At 38.5% G+C, this 20,882-nt stretch overlaps 1 protein-coding gene across 8 annotated transcripts in view; it reads right to left on the bottom strand.

The window, feature by feature from the left end:
* The window catches only part of LOC123517572 (mitochondrial tRNA-specific 2-thiouridylase 1-like), a 76,343-nt gene extending 57,521 nt beyond the window's left edge, over positions 1-18,822 (bottom strand). For 2 of the 8 annotated variants that reach the window (XM_045277806.1, XM_045277813.1), the window contains exons 1-3: positions 18,676-18,822; positions 17,082-17,220; positions 10,178-10,343 (exon numbers count right to left, since the gene is read on the bottom strand). In XM_045277806.1, the coding sequence (XP_045133741.1) occupies positions 10,178-10,343; positions 17,082-17,175 (260 nt within the window). In that variant the 5' untranslated portion in view covers positions 17,176-17,220; positions 18,676-18,822. Of the gene's footprint in view, positions 1-10,177; positions 10,344-17,081; positions 17,221-18,568 lie in introns of all 8 variants that reach the window. The other 6 variants (XM_045277809.1, XM_045277812.1, XM_045277810.1 and 3 more) reach the window with 6 other exon arrangements.
* Between the last annotated feature and the right edge of the window lie 2,060 nt (positions 18,823-20,882).

The raw sequence follows: 20,882 nt of genomic DNA, 5'->3' as shown, positions 1-20,882 counted from the left end.
GGACATTGTCGAAAAATGTAAGGAGCAACCAAAATTGTTCTATAGATTCATAAATGGAAAAATTAGACAAAGAGAAACAATAGAAAGGTTAAAAGGAGAGAACGGGATGGTGGAAGACCCAAAAACTATGGCAGAACTATTAAATAATAAATTCCAGGAGGTCTTTACTAAGGAATCTAAATTTGAAAGGCCACAGGGTAATAGAGAGACAGTCTATATGAAAGAGATTAAAGTAACCAAGCTTGAAATAAAAGAATTAATGAAGGAACTGGATGAAGACAAGGCAATGGGACCAGATGAAGTCTCAGGCAGAATACTGAAAGAATGTAGGGAAGAACTAGCAAGTTCTACATACAACATCATAAAATGCTCAATAGAAAATGGAACAGTACCAGTAGAATGGAAAAGAGCTGAGGTGGTTCCCATATATAAGAGTGGAAGGAAGGAAGAACCTTTAAATTACAGACCGGTATCACTAACTAGTGTAATATGCAAGATGTGTGAAAGAATAATAAAGAAACAATGGATCGAGTTCCTTGAAGACAACAAATTAATATCAAATAGCCAATTTGGTTTTAGGAAAAGACGGTCTTGTGTAACTAATTTACTGAGTTTCTATTCTAGAATAGTTGATAGAGTACAAGAGAGAGAAGGATGGGTTGACTGTATTTATTTGGATTTAAAAAAGGTGTTTGACAAAGTGCCACATGCAAGATTACTATGGACGTTAGAGGAGAAGGGTGGCTTAAAAGAAAGCACATTGAGATGGATAGAAAATTATTTGAGGGGGAGAGAAATAAGGACGGTAGTTAAAGATATGAAGTCCAAGTGGAGAGCAGTAGAAAGCGGAGTGCCACAAGGGTCAGTATTGGCACCAATACTTTTCCTCATTTATATTAACGACATGCCAGAAGGAGTGAACAGCTACATAAATCTGTTTGCAGAGGATACGAAACTGTGCAGAGTTATGAAGCAAAAAGAGGATTGTGAAATACTGCAAGAAGACCTAAATAAGATATGGGAATGGAGCAGAAAGTGGGAAATGGAATTCAATGTGAACAAAAGCCATGTCATGGAAATGGGAAAGAGTGAAAGACGACCCGTGGGAATCTATAAGATGGGAGATGGAGTAGAACTGGAGAAAGTAAAAAAGGAAAAGGACTTAGGAGTGACGATGGAAGAAAACTATCAACCAGAAAGCCATATTGATAGAATTTTTAGAGAAACATATAATTTGCTAAGGAATATTGGAGTAGCATTTCACCACATGGACAAAGAAATGATGAAGAAATTGATAAGTACTTTGAAGGGATGACATATGAGGAGAGACTAAAGGCTATGGATCTACCAACCCTGGAACAAAGAAGGGAGAGAGGAGACCTGATACAAGTTTTTAAATTGATCAACGGAATGGACCAAGTGGATAATGAGAAACTGATCCTGAGAGAAGAATATGACATTCGAAGCACAAGATCGCATAGTAAAAAGCTGAGAAAAGGAAGATGTCTGAGATGTTAAAAAATAGTTTCCCGCAAAGATGAATTGAGACGTGGAACAGTTTAAATGAAGAAGTAGTGTCTGCAATGAGTGTGCATACTTTTAGAGTAAGATTGGATAAGTGTAGATATGGAGACGGGGCCACACGAGCATAAAGCCCAGGCCCTGTGAAACTACAACTAAGTAAATACAACTAGGTAAATACATACACACAATACGAAACTGTGCAGAGTTATAAAGCAAAAAGAGGATTGTGAAATACTGCAGAAAGACCTAAATAAGATCTGAGAATGGAGTAAAAAGTGGGAAATGGAATTCAATGTGGACAAAAGTTATGACATGGAAATGGGAAAAAGTGAAAGACGACCCGTGGGAATCTATAAGATGGGAGATGGGGTAGAACTGGAGAAAGTAAAAAAGGAAAAGGACTTGGGAGTGACAATGGAAGAAAACAATCAACCGGTAAGCCATATTGATAGAATTTTCAGAGAGACATATAATTTGCTAAGGAATAGTGGATTAGCATTTTCACTACATGGACAAAGAAATTATGAAGAAATTGATAATTACTATAATAAGACCCAGATTGGAATATCCAGGAGTAGTGTGGACCCATCATAAAAAGAAACACAAAAGGAAGTTGGAGAGACTACAAAAAATGCCCACATGAATGGTTCCATAATTTGAAGGGATGACATATGAGGAGAGACTAAAGGCTATGGATCTACCAACCCTGGAACAGAGAAGGGAGAGAGGGGATCTGATACAAGTTTATAAATTGATCAACAGAATGGACCAAGTGGATAATGAGAAACTAATCCTGAGAGAAAAATATGACATTCGAAGCACAAGATTGCATAGTAAAAAGCTGAGAAAGGAAGATGTCTGAGAGATGTTAAAAAATATAGTTTCCCACAAAGATGTGTTGAGACGTGGAACAGTTTGAGTGAAGAAGTGGTGTCAGCAACAAGTGTGCATGGTTTTAAAGAAAAATTGGAGACGGGGCCACACGAGCATAAAGCCCAGGCCCTGTAAAACTACAACTACGTAAATACAACTAGGTAAATACACACACACACACACACACACAAAGAAGAAAAAAGTATGTATATATTTGAGGACAAAAAAAAGTTGAAAAGGAGAGATATTTGAATGACTAAACAAATAATATAAATATGGAAACATAAATACATAAGTGGAGCTCAGGCCTATAATTAGGTAAATACAAATGCACATATACAATGGACCCTCAGACTTGGAACAAAAATTTCAATGATATTTTCCCTTGGTGTTGGAACAAATTTCAGACCTAAAACAATCTGCAGACAGCCAATTCAGCAAATCCAGGTGAGGGTTGTGGTGGTTTATATTTGGGAAAGCATTATTGTATTCGAAACTCTTCATTTAAAGTCTCGTTCTTTAAGGTAACACTACCTTCGTAGCCTCATTCGACTGGTTCATTATCTCATTCATATAAGATATATAGATCCTCAGCGCCTACTTGAAGCAGATCGGATTTAGCGCTCAAAGAAGGCCAACTGTTCCTACCCTCGCTACAATTTATTCAGCGAAACTCTTCCTCTGCTTCACCTCATCCAGTGATGGAAAAACTTCTACGTCCTGATCGCTTTGATGGCTCACAAGACACGACACAAACTTCTTGGACAGCTTGGGCGAAGAACCGGCTCCTGATAAACTGAAACTACTCGTGAACCACGTCTCTCCTTCAGTCTACAACCACATCTCCAAATGCCAGAGCTACACCGACGCCATAGAGGTATTGAAAGCCGTGTATGTGAAATCTACAAATGTGATCTTCGCCAGACATCAATTAGCGACCAGGAAGCAAGTGAGTGGCGAATCAATCGATCAGTTTCTTCGCTCTCTGAAGTTGTTGTCGAAGGACTGCAGATTTAAAGCTGTCACCTCTGATACTTATAATCAAGAATCCATCCGTGATGCGTTCATAACTGGCCTGCAGTCCCCAATGATACGTCAATGACTGCTGGAGAAAGACAGTCTTACCCTAGACAAAGCTGTGCATCTCGCAAGAAGTCTAAATTCATCCCAGCTGAATGCAGAGATATATGTGACCCCTACTTTGCTTGGCAACATTTCATCTGCCTCTTCGATCTCTGCTCCTCCTAAACGTAGCAATGTGGATCCTCAGGTGGAGATGGCAGAAGAAACCAGTGCAGCTGCTAGCAAGAGTGTGTGCTACTTCTGTGGGAACTCCCGCCACCCTCGCCAGAGCTTTCCCACTAGGAATGTTGACTGCTTCAAGTGTGGAAAAAAGGGTCACATCGGCAAAGTTTGTAAAGCACGCAAGACTACCTACTCCCAAAAAGAAGTTATGGCCAGTACCGTCGGCGCTTCCGGGTTGCCTGATCCTCCACACCGCACCACGATGAACGTAAGAGTCAATGGTGTTAGTATGACTGCTCTTGTTGATAGTGGGAGTACGTCCAGTTTCTCGCATCCTTGTGTCACTGAATTATTGGAGGTTCCTATAAAGTCTTCCAAGGAACAAATAGTTTTAGCCTCATCTGATACTTCTACAACTCTAGGGCATTGTGTCACTGATTTGGAGGTTCAAAACTTCAGTTACCCTCACTTCAAATTCTCGGTGCTTCCCTAGTTATGTGCTAAGGAAATTTTAGGACAAGATTTCATGGAGATGTATAAGTCAGTGGAGTTCAATTTGCAAGGTCCTAAGCAGAAACTTATAGTATGTGGTGTTAACGCAATGTTAATAAATCCTCCTTCATTATTCCCAAATTTAACGAGTGATTGTAAGCCAATCTCTTCACCTAGTCGCCAGTACAGTATATTAGATAGAGACTTCATTCGGAATGAAGCGAGATCTTCACTAGAGAAAGAAATAATCGAGGAAAGTCAGTCTCCTTGGCGAGCTCAGGTGCTTGTTACGAAAGACGAGAGGCATAGAAAACGCATGGTTGTTAATTATTCTACTACCATTAATCGTTTCACACAATCAGACGCTTATCCTTTCCCTCGAATTAGTGAAATGGTACACGATCTTGCTAAATATAGGGTATTTAGTAAGTTGGATCTCAAGAGCGCTTACTACCAAATTCCTCTCAGGGATAATAAGAAAGCGTATACGTACCGCCTTTGAGGCTGATCGGCAGCTGTACCAATACAACCGCATTCCTTTCAGTTTCACTAATTCCGTTGCAGTATTCCAAAGAGTCATTACTCAATTAATAAATGATAATAACTTGGTCTCTACTTATGCCTACATTGATGATGTTATAGTATGTGGAAATAACCAAGAAGAACATGATAGCAATCTTGCCCGTTTCAAAGAAATTGCTTCAAAATACAAACTCACTTTAAATGAAGACAAGTGTAAGTACAGTTTGAGAACAATTAACTACCTAGGGTACTTAATCTCCGATGGTAAACTTAGTCCAGACCCGGAACGTCTGAGACCCCTTACAGAGTTGCCTATCCCTACTAACGCACCTTCTTTGAAACGCACACTAGGATTGCTGTCATACTACTCGCAGTGGATCTCTAATTACTCGAATAGGATTCAACCTCTCTTGAAATCTGATAACTTTCCCTTAGACGATTCAGCTGCCAAGTGTTTCTACGAACTAAAAGATGAAATATGCCAAGCTTCTGTTACAGCATTTAATGAGGATTTGCCTTTGCTAGTAGAGACTGATGCTTCCGGTACCTCACTGGCCGCTACCCTCTCCCAGTTGGGTAAACTTGTGGCTTTCTTTTCAAGGACTCTGACTCCATCTGAAAAGCGACAACCTGCTGTGGAAAGGGAGGCTATGTCAGTTATAGAAGCTTTGCATAAGTGGAGGTTGTTTCTTTTGGGAAGGAGATTCACAATCTTGACTGACCAACAAGCTGTGTCTTTTATGTTTAATATAAAACACTCTTCTAATATCAAGAACAACAAAATTATGTGTTGGAGATTAGAACTCTCAGAGTACTGCTTTGACATTCACTACCGCCCTGGTCTTGATAACATCCCTTGTGACACTCTGTCTCAAGCCTGCTTCAATGCTTCAGCCACTTCATCCACCTCACTTGAAGATATACATGTTTCACTTTGTCACCCAGGATTTAAGAGACTCTTTCATTTTGTCAGAACTAAGAATTTGCCTTTCTCCTTGGAGGATGTGAAGAGAGTCTGTAATCAATTTTCTATTTGTTCAGAGTTGAAACCTAAATTCTTTAGAACGCTGAAAGCCAGACTTATTAAAGCTTTGCATTGTTTTGACAGATTATCTATAGACTTCATGGGTCCTAAACCATCCTGTACTCGAAACAAGTAGGTATATATTTACAGCCATTGAGGAATACTCTAGATTTCCCTTTGCCATTCCTTGTCAAGACATGTTTGCGCAGACCGTAATTTCCTGTTTCCACAAGATCTTCTCATTGTTTAGGTATCCTTCTTCTGTTCACTCAGACAGGGGAGCACAGTTTATGTCACGAGAAGTTCAACAGTTTCTCATGGAACATGGTATTATTATGACTCATTCAACTCCATATCATCCCCAGGGAAACGCTCAGTGCGAGAGAGAGAATGGAGTCATATGGAAAGCTGTTAAGTTAGCAATCAGATCTCATAAGCTTCATGAATCTCAGTGGAAACTAGTTTTAGATCATGCCCTCCATTCAATCCGATCTCTTCTTTGCACTGCTACTAATCAGATACCCCATGAGAGACTGTTCTCTTTTCATAGGAAATCGTCCAATGGCTATTCTCTCCCTTCTTGACTGACATCCCCCGGACCTGTACTTTTACGTATATTTGTTCGGAACTCCAAATCTGATCCTCTTGTAGAAGATGTCGACCTCGTGAGTGCCACTCCCCATTATGCAAAGGTTTGCTTTCCTGATGGCAGGGAATCTACAGTTTCGACTGATGATCTGGCACCTACCCCTAGAGGCCAGACTGCTAAGACGCCTCTACCTTTGCCTGCCAAAGAGAAACCCCAGCATCCCTCCTGTCTGGACGCAGATGATGTGAACCAGAGCGAATCCCCAGGCATTCTAAACCAAGAAACTAAGACTCCCACTGATGTTATGGACACTGAGCCACTTAGAATACCTGAACAACTTTGTCGATCTACAAGACTCAGAAAACCTGTAGATAGGTTAACATATTCATAATTGTATTTGTTGGTTATGTAGGCAATGAGTACCTGAGTAACTGTACAGTAAGGTCTCGGTTTACGTCAGAGTTACATTCCTGAAACATGACGTAAGTCAATTTTGTACGTAACTCGAGTTTCTGTACATTTCAAAGCATTTTATCGAGTTTTCAACCAATCATTGTTTATGGTCATTCAGGTAAGTTAAAGGTTATATTGTTATATTATTTACAACTATGTAGGAATATGAAACACAAGCTAGTTTTTGTTGTTGATTAGGACCACAAATGCGAAGGACTGCAGGTTGCCGAGAGGGGTGGACACCTGAGGCCGCCAGGAGGGTGGGCAGGTCAAATGTTGTGACGCCCAGGGCGGACAGCTAGGAGCGTAGTGCAGTGCGGTGGGAGTAGAAGCGTGGGCAGCGGGACAGGAAATACAATAGGATAGGGCAATAGGGATCAGCAGACAGGCGCAGATGGTGCAAGTCAGCTGCGAGTGTCGTGTGGCCTAGGTGAAGGCTCCGGAGTTGTTATTGTTGTGATGGGTGTGTGAGCCCCCAAGGTCGTCAACCTCCCCATTGTCATGGTAACAGGCTTCCCATTTTCTTCTTCCCTCCCTCACACACAGCTGCTGCCTCCCTTCTCATGTCTTTTAATTATGTCCTCTTTTTCTTGTAGCGTAATGGTTTTCCTTTTCTTAGCATCACTGCTGTCACTAAGAAGTTTTCTCTTTGGTGCCATTGAGCAAGATACTAAGAACTTGAGTCAGTAAACGCAGAAGTAGGATAACACTCTTACCAGGGGCAATGGTGTGGTGGAACTGGGGCAGGGTGTTATTGTATTTAAGCATGAGGTGGGTGGTGTGGCGGGCAACCACCAACAATAACAATAAATCCCGCACTTTACGATTTATAAATTTTCAATTTTTTTAATCTTAAATTGCCTTATAGTGGACTGACGTAACTACGAGTTTGACGTAACTTGAGACCGACGTAACCCGGGACTTTACTGTATGTTTATTTGTATATGTATGAATTATTTGTATGATATGTGAGGTTTGTTTAATAAGAAGGGGAGAATGTGTTGGTTTATATCCGGGAAAGCATTATTGTATTCGAAGCACTTCATTTAAAGTCTCGTTCTGTAAGGTAACACTACCTTCGTAGCCTCATTCGACTGCTTCATTATTTCATTCATATAAGAAGCAGATCGGATTTAGCGCTCCATCCCATAAGACTTTAGTTGTTGTTTCCCTGAATAAAGCGTTATGTCAAGGAAGGCCAACTGTTCCTACCCTCGCTACAGTTTATTCAGCGAAACTCTTCCTCTGCTTCACCTCATCCAGTGATGGAAAAACTTCTACCTCCTGATCGCTTTGATGGCTCACAAGACACGACGCCGACTGAATGGGAGCATTGGTATTGCACATTTACGAACTTCTTGGACAGCTTGGGCGAAGAATCGGCTCCTGATAAACTGAAACTACTCGTAACCACGTCTCTCCTTCAGTCTACAACCACATCTCCAACTGCCAGAGCTACACCGACGCCATAGAGGTATTGAAAGCAGTGTATGTGAAATCTACAAACGTGATCTTCGCCAGACATCAATTAGCGACCAGGAAGCAAGTGAGTGGCAAATCAATCGATCAGTTTTTCACTCTCTGAAGTTGTTGTCGAAGGACTGCAGATTTAATGCTGTCACCTCTGATACTTATAATCAAGAATCCATCCGTGATGCGTTCATTACTGGCCTGCAGTCCCCAATGATACGTCAGATTGGATTTAGCGCTTCATCCCATAAGACCTAAATTGTCCTTTCGCTGAATAAAGCCTTATGTCAAGGAAGGCCAACTGTTCCTACCCTCGCTACAAGGGTGGTGTTGTTGGTGGGAGGTAAACATCAGTTGCCGCTTTGTTTTGATTCTGTGTTGTGGTCTTCCTCTTATTCCCAGCTGGGGTCAGGACATTTGAATAGTTTTTCATTTGACCAGTGTCACTTAACCAGGTAGGATGGTTGAGTAATATTTCACATAAGTACACTGATCTTGTAACTAACAAAAATATTTCATAACTACTGTAGTGACAAGGTGTAACAGACATGAAACAAAAGAATCCATAGAGGACTAACTGACTATGCTAATGGTAGTGTTGCTACAACCCAGTATATTCTTAATACCTGGTTAAGTGACACTCACCATGAAGCTCAACACCTAAAAGCAATGATTTTACATAGTTCAATTCTTATTTATTTAGGCAAAAATTTGGAATGGGTTAAAATTATTTACATTACTGGTGTAGCCTTGTGATGGTGGCCATTCACTTGTTTTCATTATCATTATTATTATCATTACAATGGCACTGTATTGTGCTAAAGTATATGCCTTGTGCCCGCACTCTCATGTTTTCCTGCTTGCCTTGGTAACGCTGAGATGCATCAGCATCTCTCTCATTTGTTGGTAGTGTTTCACCCCCATACACTCTCATACACTCCACCCTTGTTATTCTGTATCTGGCTGAACTAATACATTGTGTTGCCCACACAGTATTTGTAACTTAGACATTAAACTTTCTGGACTGCTATGTGTTAGCCAGGTGTCCCTACCTGGAACAGCCTCAAATGCAAAGATCATCCAGAAATAACCATCTGTAATAGTACATTATGTACTGCCAAGCCTCCCACACTATCGTCTCCATGTGTCATGTAGCTTGCCACCAAAAGGTAAATAATATTGATTTTAGTTTTACATAGTTCAATTCTTATTTACCTAGGTAAAAATCTAAGGTCTTGGAAGAGATTAAAGTGATTTACATTGTTTCCTATGGAAAAATGGTTTTGGACTTGGAACAGCCTTCTGGAACGAATTATGTTCTAAGTCCAAGGGTCCACAGTAAGTATGAATACAAAAACAAACATGCAAAAGCATTCTTGCAAGATGAAGTGAAAATGTGAGTACAAGTCTAAGTGAAAGTACTGAAGAATGAACCTAAACATATGAATCTTACTAGAATATTTTTTCTTACAATTTCTATCTTTTTAGATGGAAGGTCGAGGACAAAACAGCTAAGAGGGATCCTGAATTATCTGTGTTGATGATCTGTGAGATTATATTGTAATACTGAATGAGAGGTTGAGACTGGTCAATAAATGTAGAGTTTGGGGTGATGCAACAAATTTCCTTAAAGTGCCTGTAAATTTTCTTTTGTTTTATTTTTTTACATATCTTTATAATCTATCATATATTCTAATGACCCTACTACTTTCCTAACTTTATCCTATGTAGGTATGTAAATACAGAAGGAGAAGCATGAGAGCCTTTTTAGTAAAGTAACTACAGTGCTTCATGTCAGACTTTCCAATTTTGTCAAAGTTAAATACAATTATAATCTATCATCATAAAGACATAAAGCACATGATTTGGCTGTGCTAACACTGACTACATTATGATCATGAAAAGTCTAGATATTGTATTATTAAAACACATAATACTTATTCCTTAAGGCATTAGGTACTAAAAATTATTCTAACAATACTCACATAAAAACATCATTCCAATACTCCTTAACAAAATTCACTTCATGGAAAGGAATATCCAATTTGCGGCACACCCATTCAGCATCCTCTGCATCAGCATCTCCATTGCAGTGTCCCCTTTCATCCCTCTCGTCCCAGTTACGCATAAACAACCCTGTCACTTCATATCCTGATGATTATGACACACTGGTATTACAACATTATATAAATGAAATTAATATTGCAAAAGTAAATATTTCAATTTGTGAAATTCATATACTAGAGTGCTAAGAACAGCATACATACTTTTTTCTTAATATGTTTAGTCATGAAACAATGTCATCTAAACCAGTGGTTCCAAAACAATTTTTGACTGCTGCCATCTTGACTCCCACTCACACCACTGGAGCCCCCTTACCCAAACAGACACAAACCAAATCCAACTATGAATAACTTGAAACACACCTTCACTAGCTATGAGTTACAGTAAGAATGAGTGATCATTTCTACCACTACCTCTCAATTTTTGAGTCTGTACATGATCCCTTCATGTCCATTACAGAAGCAGAAAGTTAAATAATCATGACTCTAATGGTACTTGACTCTTCCATCACCTGAATCTCATGTACTTTATATTTCTGACCAAATTCATGCCAAATCTGTTCTTAAACTTGCCAAACACTCCTTCATAAATAGAAAATGTCAAAATCTTCCAAACTTCAACTCCCCTCTCAAGACTTCTGGCATCCAGCCAAAAACATCTCCAATAACTTTACTTCATCTTTTCCTCTTTTATTTCATCCTGATGGCACCATTGTCATCTCATGTCTCTAAAGCTGAACTCTTCCCTCAAACTGTTGCTAAAAACTCCACCTTGGATAATTCTGGGCAGTCCCTCCCTCTCCTCCTTCCTCTGACTATTTCATACCTTCAATCAAAGTTCTTTGTAATGATATTTTCCATGCCCTTGCTGGCCTAAACCCTCAAAAGGCTTATGGACCTGAAGGGTCCCTCCTATTGTTCTCAAAAATTGTGCTTTTGTGCTTGCACCTTGCCTGGCTAAACTCTTTCAACTATGTCTATCGACTTCTGCCTTTCCTTCTTGATGGAAATTTGCCTACATTCAGCCTGTTCCAAAAAAGAGTGACTGTTCTAATCACTCAAACTATTGCCCTATAGCTTTAATCTCTTGCTTGTCTTGAGTTTTTTAATCTATCCTCAAAAGGATAGATTAAGCATCAGTCACTTCACAATCTTCTTTCTGATAGCCAGTATGGCTTCCATCAGGGATGCTCTACTGGTGATCTTCTTGCTTTCCTTACTGAGTCTTGGTCATCCTCTTTTAGAGATTTCGGTGAAACTTTTGCTGTCGCATTGGACATATCAAAAGCTTTTGATAGAGTCTGGCACAAAGCTTTGATTTCAAAACTAGCCTCATATGGTTTCTATCCTTATCTCTGCAACTTTATCTCAAGTTTCCTTTCCGACCGCTCTATTGCAGCTGTGGTAAACAGCCACTTTTCTTCTACTAAATCTATTAACAGTGGTGTTCCTCAGTGTTGTCCTGTCACCCACTCTTTTTCTATTATTCATTAATGATCTTAAATCAAATTTCTTGCCCTATCCACTCCTATGCTGATGATACCATCCTACATCTTTCCACATCCTTTCAGACAATGAACCCTTCAGAAAGTCAACAGATTAGGCAGGAACACCACAGAACATCTGATCTTTCTAAGATTTATGATTGGGGCAGAAAAAAGTTAGTAGTGTTCAGTGCCTCAAAAATTCAATTCCTCCATCTATCAACTTGACACAACCTTCCAGACACCTATCCCCTCTTCTTCAATGACACTCAACTGTCCCCCTCTTCTACACTGAATATCCTTGGTCTAGCCTTTACTCATAATCTTCACATCTCATCTCTTGGTAAAACAGCTTCTATACAGTTAGATATTCTGAGGCGTCTCTCCCAGTTTTCCATGCCCGTCCAACTACTATAGTAAAACTAAACTGTACTGACCCGTAGGGTGTTGTTTGCCATTCTGGCGGATTTCCAATCAAAACATTCAGCATATACTACTCACGGTTCTTTAATCATAGTATCAACAAATGGCATTCTGAGAATATTCTGACTACTTCATTAAATAGTAGGTGATACAAATAAGTGTTATATACCAAATCAAATGAAGGTATTACATGTACATGTATGATGATGTGGCATATCAGGTTGGGCGACGTTGTCACTCGACCCGAGGCGGGATTTTTCCCTGGAGGAAGGGGAGTCAGGTCACCACACAGGTGCAAATCGACTCACTTCTCATCTGGTCACCATGATGGAAGGACACACTGACGCTTCCCTATCTTACTGTGTGTTGTACAGCCAGACCAAGGAGTTTGTCTACAGAATTAATAGATATTTCTTAAAAGAAAAAGCTTGCAAGGACCACCTTTTACCCACAAATCAAGTGAGGAAGAGGACAGCAGATGCAGCTGGTGAAGAGGATTTGTTCCAGTGCAAATAAGATATGCACCACAGCACCACAATCTTATCAGCGTTTCTTTTCCCACTCATTATATTACACTGGGTATCTGAGAGGACATAATAGTAAATATTAGGTAAATTATCAGCCTCATTTTTACTTTTATAACCGTGACCTTTACTGTATTTAATTTACTTATGTTATCTTCATGTCTTGTCCTACATACCATTTTTCAAAATCTTTTATAATTCTTAGCAAAGTCATGCATTAAACTGAATAAAGAATAGTTATTCCGTTTTCCTTGAAGTAATGAGAGATATGGCAGTTTCGCACGGATTATCCACCTCACCCAACGGGTCAGTATGATTTAGTTTTACTATAACTCTGTACAAAGACCTTATCTGTCCTTGTATGGAGTACTCTTCACATGTTTGAGGGATTCCACCCACACAGTTTTATAAGATAGGGTGCAATCAAAAACTTTTTGTCTCAATTCCCTTCCTCTGACTGACTGTCTTCAGCCTCTTTCTCACTGCCAAAATGTTGCATCTCTTGCTATAATTTACCACTATTTTCATGCTAACTGCTCTACTGATGTTGCTAACTGCATGCCTCCCCTCCTCCTGCAGCCTCGCTGCACAAGGCATTCTTCTTTCTCTCATCCCTATTCTGTCCAACTCTCTAATGCAAGAGTTAACTCTCATTCATTCATACCTTTCTCTGGTAAACTCTGGAACTCACTCCCTGTTTCTGTATTTTCATCTTCCTATGACTTGACTTCTTTGAAGACAGAGGTTTCAAGACATTTGTCCCTGACTTTTGACTAATGCTATTTTGATCTTTATGGGAAGTGGCATTCAAGTGGGCTTTTTTTTTTTTTTTTTTTTTTTTTTTAACTATTTGTTGCCCTTGGCCAACTTCTTCCCTTGGATAAAAAAAAAAAAAAACAGTAATTGCACTAATACAGTTTGAAGATTGTTCTATTGCTGATGTATGGACATTGTTAATAACAAAACGTCTTTAGATTCATTAACACCAAAATTTGAAATTCACTGTACAAGAATATTTTTGGATTGGTTGTGATGTCCTACTGGCTCACCTCTTCCATCCCCTTTTCACTACTGCCCCCATGGATCCTTACAATGCCCACAATGAGGGGCAGTACCATCCACTTTGGGAAAACCTGATCTAAACCACGAATATACAAAGATTTTAAAGTTTTTGGTGGGAATTAGAGAAAAGAAAATTCCTAAGCAAAGGCATTCATATGTTTAAACCTAATTAACAATAACCATACATCAGAGACTATTGCATTGCAGTAATAATCTCCTTTCACATGCATCCCTGTACTGTATATTAAATGTAAGTGTAAGCATTCTTATTCCTTTACAAACAAACATCACAGATTTAGCTAACTTCCTCGGAAAACACCCATAAAAAGTTGTTTTTCTATTCAATCATGAAAATAAAGCAATGAAAGCTAAAATATTTAACCTCATGCCTAATTGCTCACATATAATATCAAATTTTGATTATAATTTTTTAATGTAAGAGGGAAATCTAGCCAAGGGCAACAAAAACAACAAAACAAAAATGCCCATTTAGAGTCAATCACTGAGGAAGCCCAAGAGAGTTAGCCAAAAGAATGGTTTATATGTCATCTTGAAATCTCCATAAAAAGATGGAAATACAGAAGCAGGGCGGGAGTTCCAGAGTAACAATACTTCCCGCCTTGTACATTATGAAAAACATATCTGGCAGTAGAGATAAAAGATGAGCACACTTTTTTCTTTTTTAGCATTTACACATAATTAAGCATTTTCACTTTTTTCTCATCTAAAGAAAATGAAACAAATAAATGAACAATGAACTGCATTTACTTATTGATATATACACTTAACCATCGGCTATCGCACCCAATTGGGGCCGAAATAGCCGCACCATAGCCGAAAACGCGATAGCTGAATTGATCTTGGCGGAAAGGCGGTTTTGGCCAATGAGTGCTCAGATATTCCGTGATGTCATGGCTGGGCGCGCGATAGCAGGCATCTGAGATCGCGATAATGAAATTTTAGCAGCTTTTCATGGGTGCATGATAGCAATAAAACCCGATAGCCGAAGTCGCGATAGCCGAGGGTTGACTGTACATACTTAGCCAATTTGTTTTTATTTAAAGCAGTTAATCCATTATATGTAAACAGTAAATGCAAGACATCTGAGAGGATATAAAAAAACAGTTTGTAAAGGAATTGTATGTAAGTCAGGCTGAAGTTGCTAATTGGAGGGGAGGGAAAGGCAGTCACTGTAGGGTAAAGAAGTAGGCCTATATGTGTGAAAGACGTAAAAGAGCCCAAGCATTATGACAAACAAGGAAGTGTTAGGATAAGTAAACATGAAGGATTTGTTGTAGTTAGCCATTTAGGAAACACTCCCAGATGGTGCAAGGCATGTCAAAATCTTTCAAACTTAAACTCTCCTCGTGACTTCTGGCATCTAGCCAAAAACATCTCAAATAACTTCACTTCTTCATCTTTCCCTCCTTTATTTCATCCTGATGGCACCACTGCCATCTCTTCTGTCTCTAAAGCTGAGCTCTTTTCTCAAACCTTTGCTCACAACTCCACCTTGGATGATTCTGGGCTTGTCCCTCCCTCTCCTCCTCCCTCTGACTATTTCATGTCTACAATCAAAATTCTTCGTAATGATGTTTTCCATGCCCTTGCTGGCCTAAACCCTCGGAAGGCTTATGGACCTGATGGGGTCCCTCCTATTGTTCTCAAAAACTGTGCTTCTGTGCTTGCACCTTGCCTGGCCAAACTCTTCCAACTTTGTCTATCGACTTCTACCTTTCCTTCCTGCTGAAAGTTCGCCTACATTCAGCCTGTTCCTAAAAAGGGTGACCGTTCTAACCCCTCTAACTACCATCCTATAGCTTTAATCTCATGCTTGTCTAAAGTTTTTGAATCTATCCTGAATAGGAAGATTCTCAAACATCTGTCACTTCACAATCTTCTGTCTGATCGCCACTATGGCTTCCGTCAAGGTCGCTCTACTGGTGATCTTCTGGCTTTCCTTACTGAGTCTTGGTCATCCTCTTTTAGAGATTTCGGTGAAACTTTTGCTGTTGCGTTAGACATATCAAAAGCTTTTGATAGAGTCTGGCATAAAGCTTTGATTTCAAAACTGCCCTCTTACGGCTTCTATCCTTCTCTCTGCAACTTTATCTCATGTTTCCTTTCCGAATGCTCTATTGCTGCTGTGGTAGACGGCTACTGTTCTTCTCCTAAACCTATTAATAGTGGTGTTCCTCAGGGTTCTGTCCTATCACCCACTCTCTTTCTATTATTCATTAATGACCTTCTTAACCAAACTTCTTGCCCTATCCACTCCTACGCTGATGATACCACCCTACATCTTTCCACGTTCTTTCAGAGACGTCCAACCCTTCAGGAAATTAACAGATCACACGGGGACGCCACGGAACGCCTGACTTCCGATCTTTCTAAAATTTCCGATTGGGGCAGAGAAAATCTAGTAGTTTTCAATGCCTCAAAAACTCAATTCCTCCATCTATCAACTCGACACAACCTTCCAGACAACTATCCCCTCTTCTTCAATGACACTCAATTGTCTCCCTCCTCTTCCACAATGAATATCCTCGGTCTGTCCTTTGCTCATAATCTTAACTGGAAACTTCACATCTCATCTCTTGTTAAAACAGCTTTTATGAAATTAGGTGTTCAAAGGCGTCTCCGCCAGTTTTTCTCGCCCCTCCAACTGCTTACTCTGTATAAGGGCCTTATCCGTCCCTGTATGGAGTACTCTTCACATGTTTGGGGGGGTTCCAGTCACATAGCTTTGCTTGATAGGGTGGAATCGAAAGCTCTTCGTCTCATCAACTCCCCTCCTCTGACTAACTGTCTTCAGTCTCTTTCTCACTGCCGAAATGTTGCATCCCTTTCTATATTTTATCGCTATTTTCATGGTAACTGCATGCCTCCCTCCTCCGGCCACGCTGCACAAAGCTTTCTTCTTCCTCTCATCCCTATTCTGTCCAACTCTCTAATGCAAGAGTTAACCAGTATGCTCAATCATTCATCCCTTTCACTGGTAAACTCTGGAACTCTCTCCCTGCATCTGTATTTCCGAATTCCTACAACTTGTCTTCTTTTAAGAGGGAGGTATCGAGGCATTTGCTCCCCTAATTTTGGCTGACGGTTTTGGCACTTTTTGTACTCTTTGGAGAGCCAGCGCTCAAGTGGGCTTTTTTCTAACTTTCTTTTTTTTTGCTCTTGGCTGGCCCTCTTCCCTACATTAAAAAAAAAAAAAAAAAAAAAAAAAAAAAAAAAAATCAGAAAAATTCATACTACACAGACAGCAAAAAATCATTTCAAATGGTACAACTTAATAAAGTGAAAGGCATTAATTAACTGATATAATTTTACCTTTTTTCTTGAGGAGAAGAGCAGCCACAGCACTGTCCACACCACCTGATATCCCCAAGACTACTCGGGAGAATCTTCTTGCCACGCCAGCCATTTTGCTGTCAGACCCTCTGCAGGTTATACTTATTCATGTCACATCCTGAGATACAAGAATATCTATAAGATCAAATGCTGTTAACATAAATCTTAATGTATCTCAAACTAGCTAAGTAGTGTAGTATTTCCTAATGAGAAGCTGACAAATGTGTATCAAAGTTCAAGTACATATGGAAATGCATTCTTAATATGAAAATTCTATCATGCTGTATATTTCAAATATTTTATTTTATTTACCAATTTATTTTCTTTTGGTTTTATGTCCTTTTTTTTTTTTAATTAAAGTTAGAATAGTGCTTCCTAATGAAGTACTTTGGATTTAACATATAGACACTGGTAAATTTGCAGTTTCAATCAATATACGCCATCTTATATTTCTTTTTCCCTGTCTAACAAGCTTGGATACGTCTTGAAAAACCTAACCTAACCTTATTATTAATTTCTGATAGGATAAAATGGGGCTGGACATCCTCATAGAAGTGTGATCTAGACTGTGAGAATGTGTATAGATACGTGTGGTAACCTAACCTAACATTATTTATTTCTGATGGGGTAAAATGTGGTTAGAAATGCTGGTAGAAGTGTGATCTAGACTGTTAGAATGTGTATCATTATGCATGGTGTATTGGTTGAAACTGCAATAATTCCTAGATGCCATTCCCAGAAGTGAATGCCCTTTCTATTTTTTGGCTGTGGCTATGATTCAAAAACATTTGCCTAAGGACCACTCAGTCCCCAAAACACATGTGGTCCTGCTGCACCATGGTGGCCTCAATATGTGCTTCATGATTTTAACAGGCATTGATGTGTAACAATTTTGGGCATTTATAAAATTACTGTATCAAATGTTAAGTTTTAATTCTGACTGTGGGACTTTAATGATTCTTTCCTAATAAATTCTCCAAAATTAGATTAGATTATGTAAAGCACGGAACTGATATTTATCCGATGTAGAGTAGAATTTCAATTAAATTGTATGTTTTTATTATTGCAGAATGTGCTTTACTGTTGCATATGGGTGTGTTTGAAGTGATTCTGGTCACATATTTGGCATGTTTTAGGTGATTGTGATAATTTACTCTTTGGAGAATATTAGTTTTCGTTTCACCTACCCCTCCCACGAAAATTATGCATTTCCACTTTCTTAACTTGTTGAGGGTAGAGGGTTTGTGGTATTCTTCCATTCATAATATTGTATTATATGTATACATTGAATTTTGTGAAGGTCTGGAAGGACATAGTAAGAAAAATAAGGTGCTATAGTTAAACTTGACCTTTACATTTTTGTTGTCGGGGATTTGGGTGGGCCTTACAAGCTGCGGTGCCACAGCCTATAATGTTACTAAACTACTGGACATTTTTCACTTTATCAAGTCATCTTTCACACTTACACAAAGAGAATAGCCTTATTGCGTAATGATTTATGTATTTCCCTTTACATATGTGAAAGATTTCACGATGTCACACCATTTGAAGTACTAGCCTGGTGCATACACACCGCCATCAGCTGTTCCGGGGAGATGGTGAGTGAATGGGTACACTGCCTGGTACAAACGTGCTGCTACTAGTCTTGTTTATGTTCTGGATTTGGAGTAACGGACCATCCCTAACCGCGTAACGCAGGACTACAGGCTCTTATCTGGTGTTCTTCCCTGTATTTCACAATCACAAGTGAAGTTTAATATCTTTAATTGACATGTGATGTAGTTATGCATGAGTTTTTGTTTCGAAAATTGTTAAACTTAGGGATATGAGGAAAAAAATATTGCATTGGATATGAGAATTCTTAACCAACAGAGAGATGAGAGTTGTTGTTAATTATAAATTAAGCTGTTTTATGGACGAGTCGTTTGTGCCAAATGGAGCGCACAAGAGCCAGGCCGAGCGTCAAAACAAGTTCCATTTAGGGAATTGCTGGGGTCACACTACAGCTTTTTTTCTTTCTTTTTTTTTCTTACTACGACGCCCCCGACGATCGTACAGGCCAGTTTTCTGCGATTGCATACGACTGTCGTAACAATTGGAAGTATTTCAGTGCAAGAAGGACACGCAAAACGAAGGACGTCTACCTTCGTGGGATCTGAAGGTGGATGCATGTTCACTCCCCGGTGTCGGAGGCGGCCCCTCCATACTCATGTTCAATGGGCCTGCAATGTCTGGGACATCATACCCATCATGCCTTCCCTTTGTCCCATCATTTTCGGTGGGTTAACCATCTTGAGAGCACGGTGTGAACCGCTTTTTTTTTTTTTTTTTTTTTTTTTTTAACTGGTGACAACGCAAGAGCGGTCACACTGGTAACGACGATTCTACTGGCAACGTTTTCCGGCGTTACTGCTAAACTTATGTTCAAAGACCAGTCGTAACTCAGTATTTCAATGATTTATGACTCGTTCGATGTCGAAGGGTGCCGTTAGCAGCACGTACGACATCGTATCTGTCATAACGTCATCGTATAGCCGATGAAATGGCTTTGCTTGTCGTGACTCTTCCCGACATTCAAATGTAGCGCTCGATTGTCTAATGCTTCTTCGATGTCGTGTGACAACAACAACATCACGACATCGTATGATATCGCCATGTTAACGCACGACTTGATTCACGACATCTTACGACAGCCCAAACACCGTTAAAATGACGTAATTGCTGCTGGCGACAGCCCTCCTACGATCGTCGGGGACGTCGTAGTAAAAAAACACAAAAAACATAGTTCAACATCGCCCAACATCGTCCGACATAGTTAATCGTTAGCGTAGCATACGTTGTCGCAAGCCAAGGAAATTTGAAAATTCTGATTGTTCCCATTTTCTTTGGTACGTCGTACGTCATCGTTGTGGGTGTCGTACGAGAGATACACGTCATTGTAGCTCTAGGACTTGGGTGAGGAGGAAAGCTGTCTTTAGGGTAGACTTATGACTGGACCAGGTCATGTATCACATGTAAATATACATGTGCAAATAGATGTACACATGTAGATACAAATGTGCATATAGGTAAAGGAGAAATAAACGGTTTATCAGATGAAAGTTGGCCTGGAGGTAGATTTTTTATATATATATATATATATATATATATATATATATATATATATATATATATATATATATATATATATATATATATATATATATATATATATATATATATATATGTACACACACACACACACACACACACACACACACACACACACACACACACACACACACACACACACACATATATATATATATATATATATATATATATATATATATATATATATATATATATATATATATATATATATATATATATATATATATATATATATATATATATATATATATATATATATATATATATATATATATATATATATATATATATATATATATATATATATATATATATATATATATATATATATATATATATATATATATATATATATATATATATATATATATATATATATATATATATATATATATATATATATATATATATATATATATATATATATATATATATATATATATATATATATATATATATATATATATATATATATATATATATATATATATATATATATATATATATATATATATATATATATATATATATATATATATATATATATATATATATATATATATATATATATATATATATATATATATATATATATATATATATATATATATATATATATATATATAT

The sequence above is a fragment of the Portunus trituberculatus genome, chromosome 42 (genome assembly GCF_017591435.1).
Source record: "Portunus trituberculatus isolate SZX2019 chromosome 42, ASM1759143v1, whole genome shotgun sequence".
NCBI classification, from domain to species: domain Eukaryota; kingdom Metazoa; phylum Arthropoda; class Malacostraca; order Decapoda; family Portunidae; genus Portunus; species Portunus trituberculatus.
The sequence above is the reverse complement of the archived record's forward strand: the minus strand, read 5'-3'. Positions and strand labels throughout refer to the sequence as shown.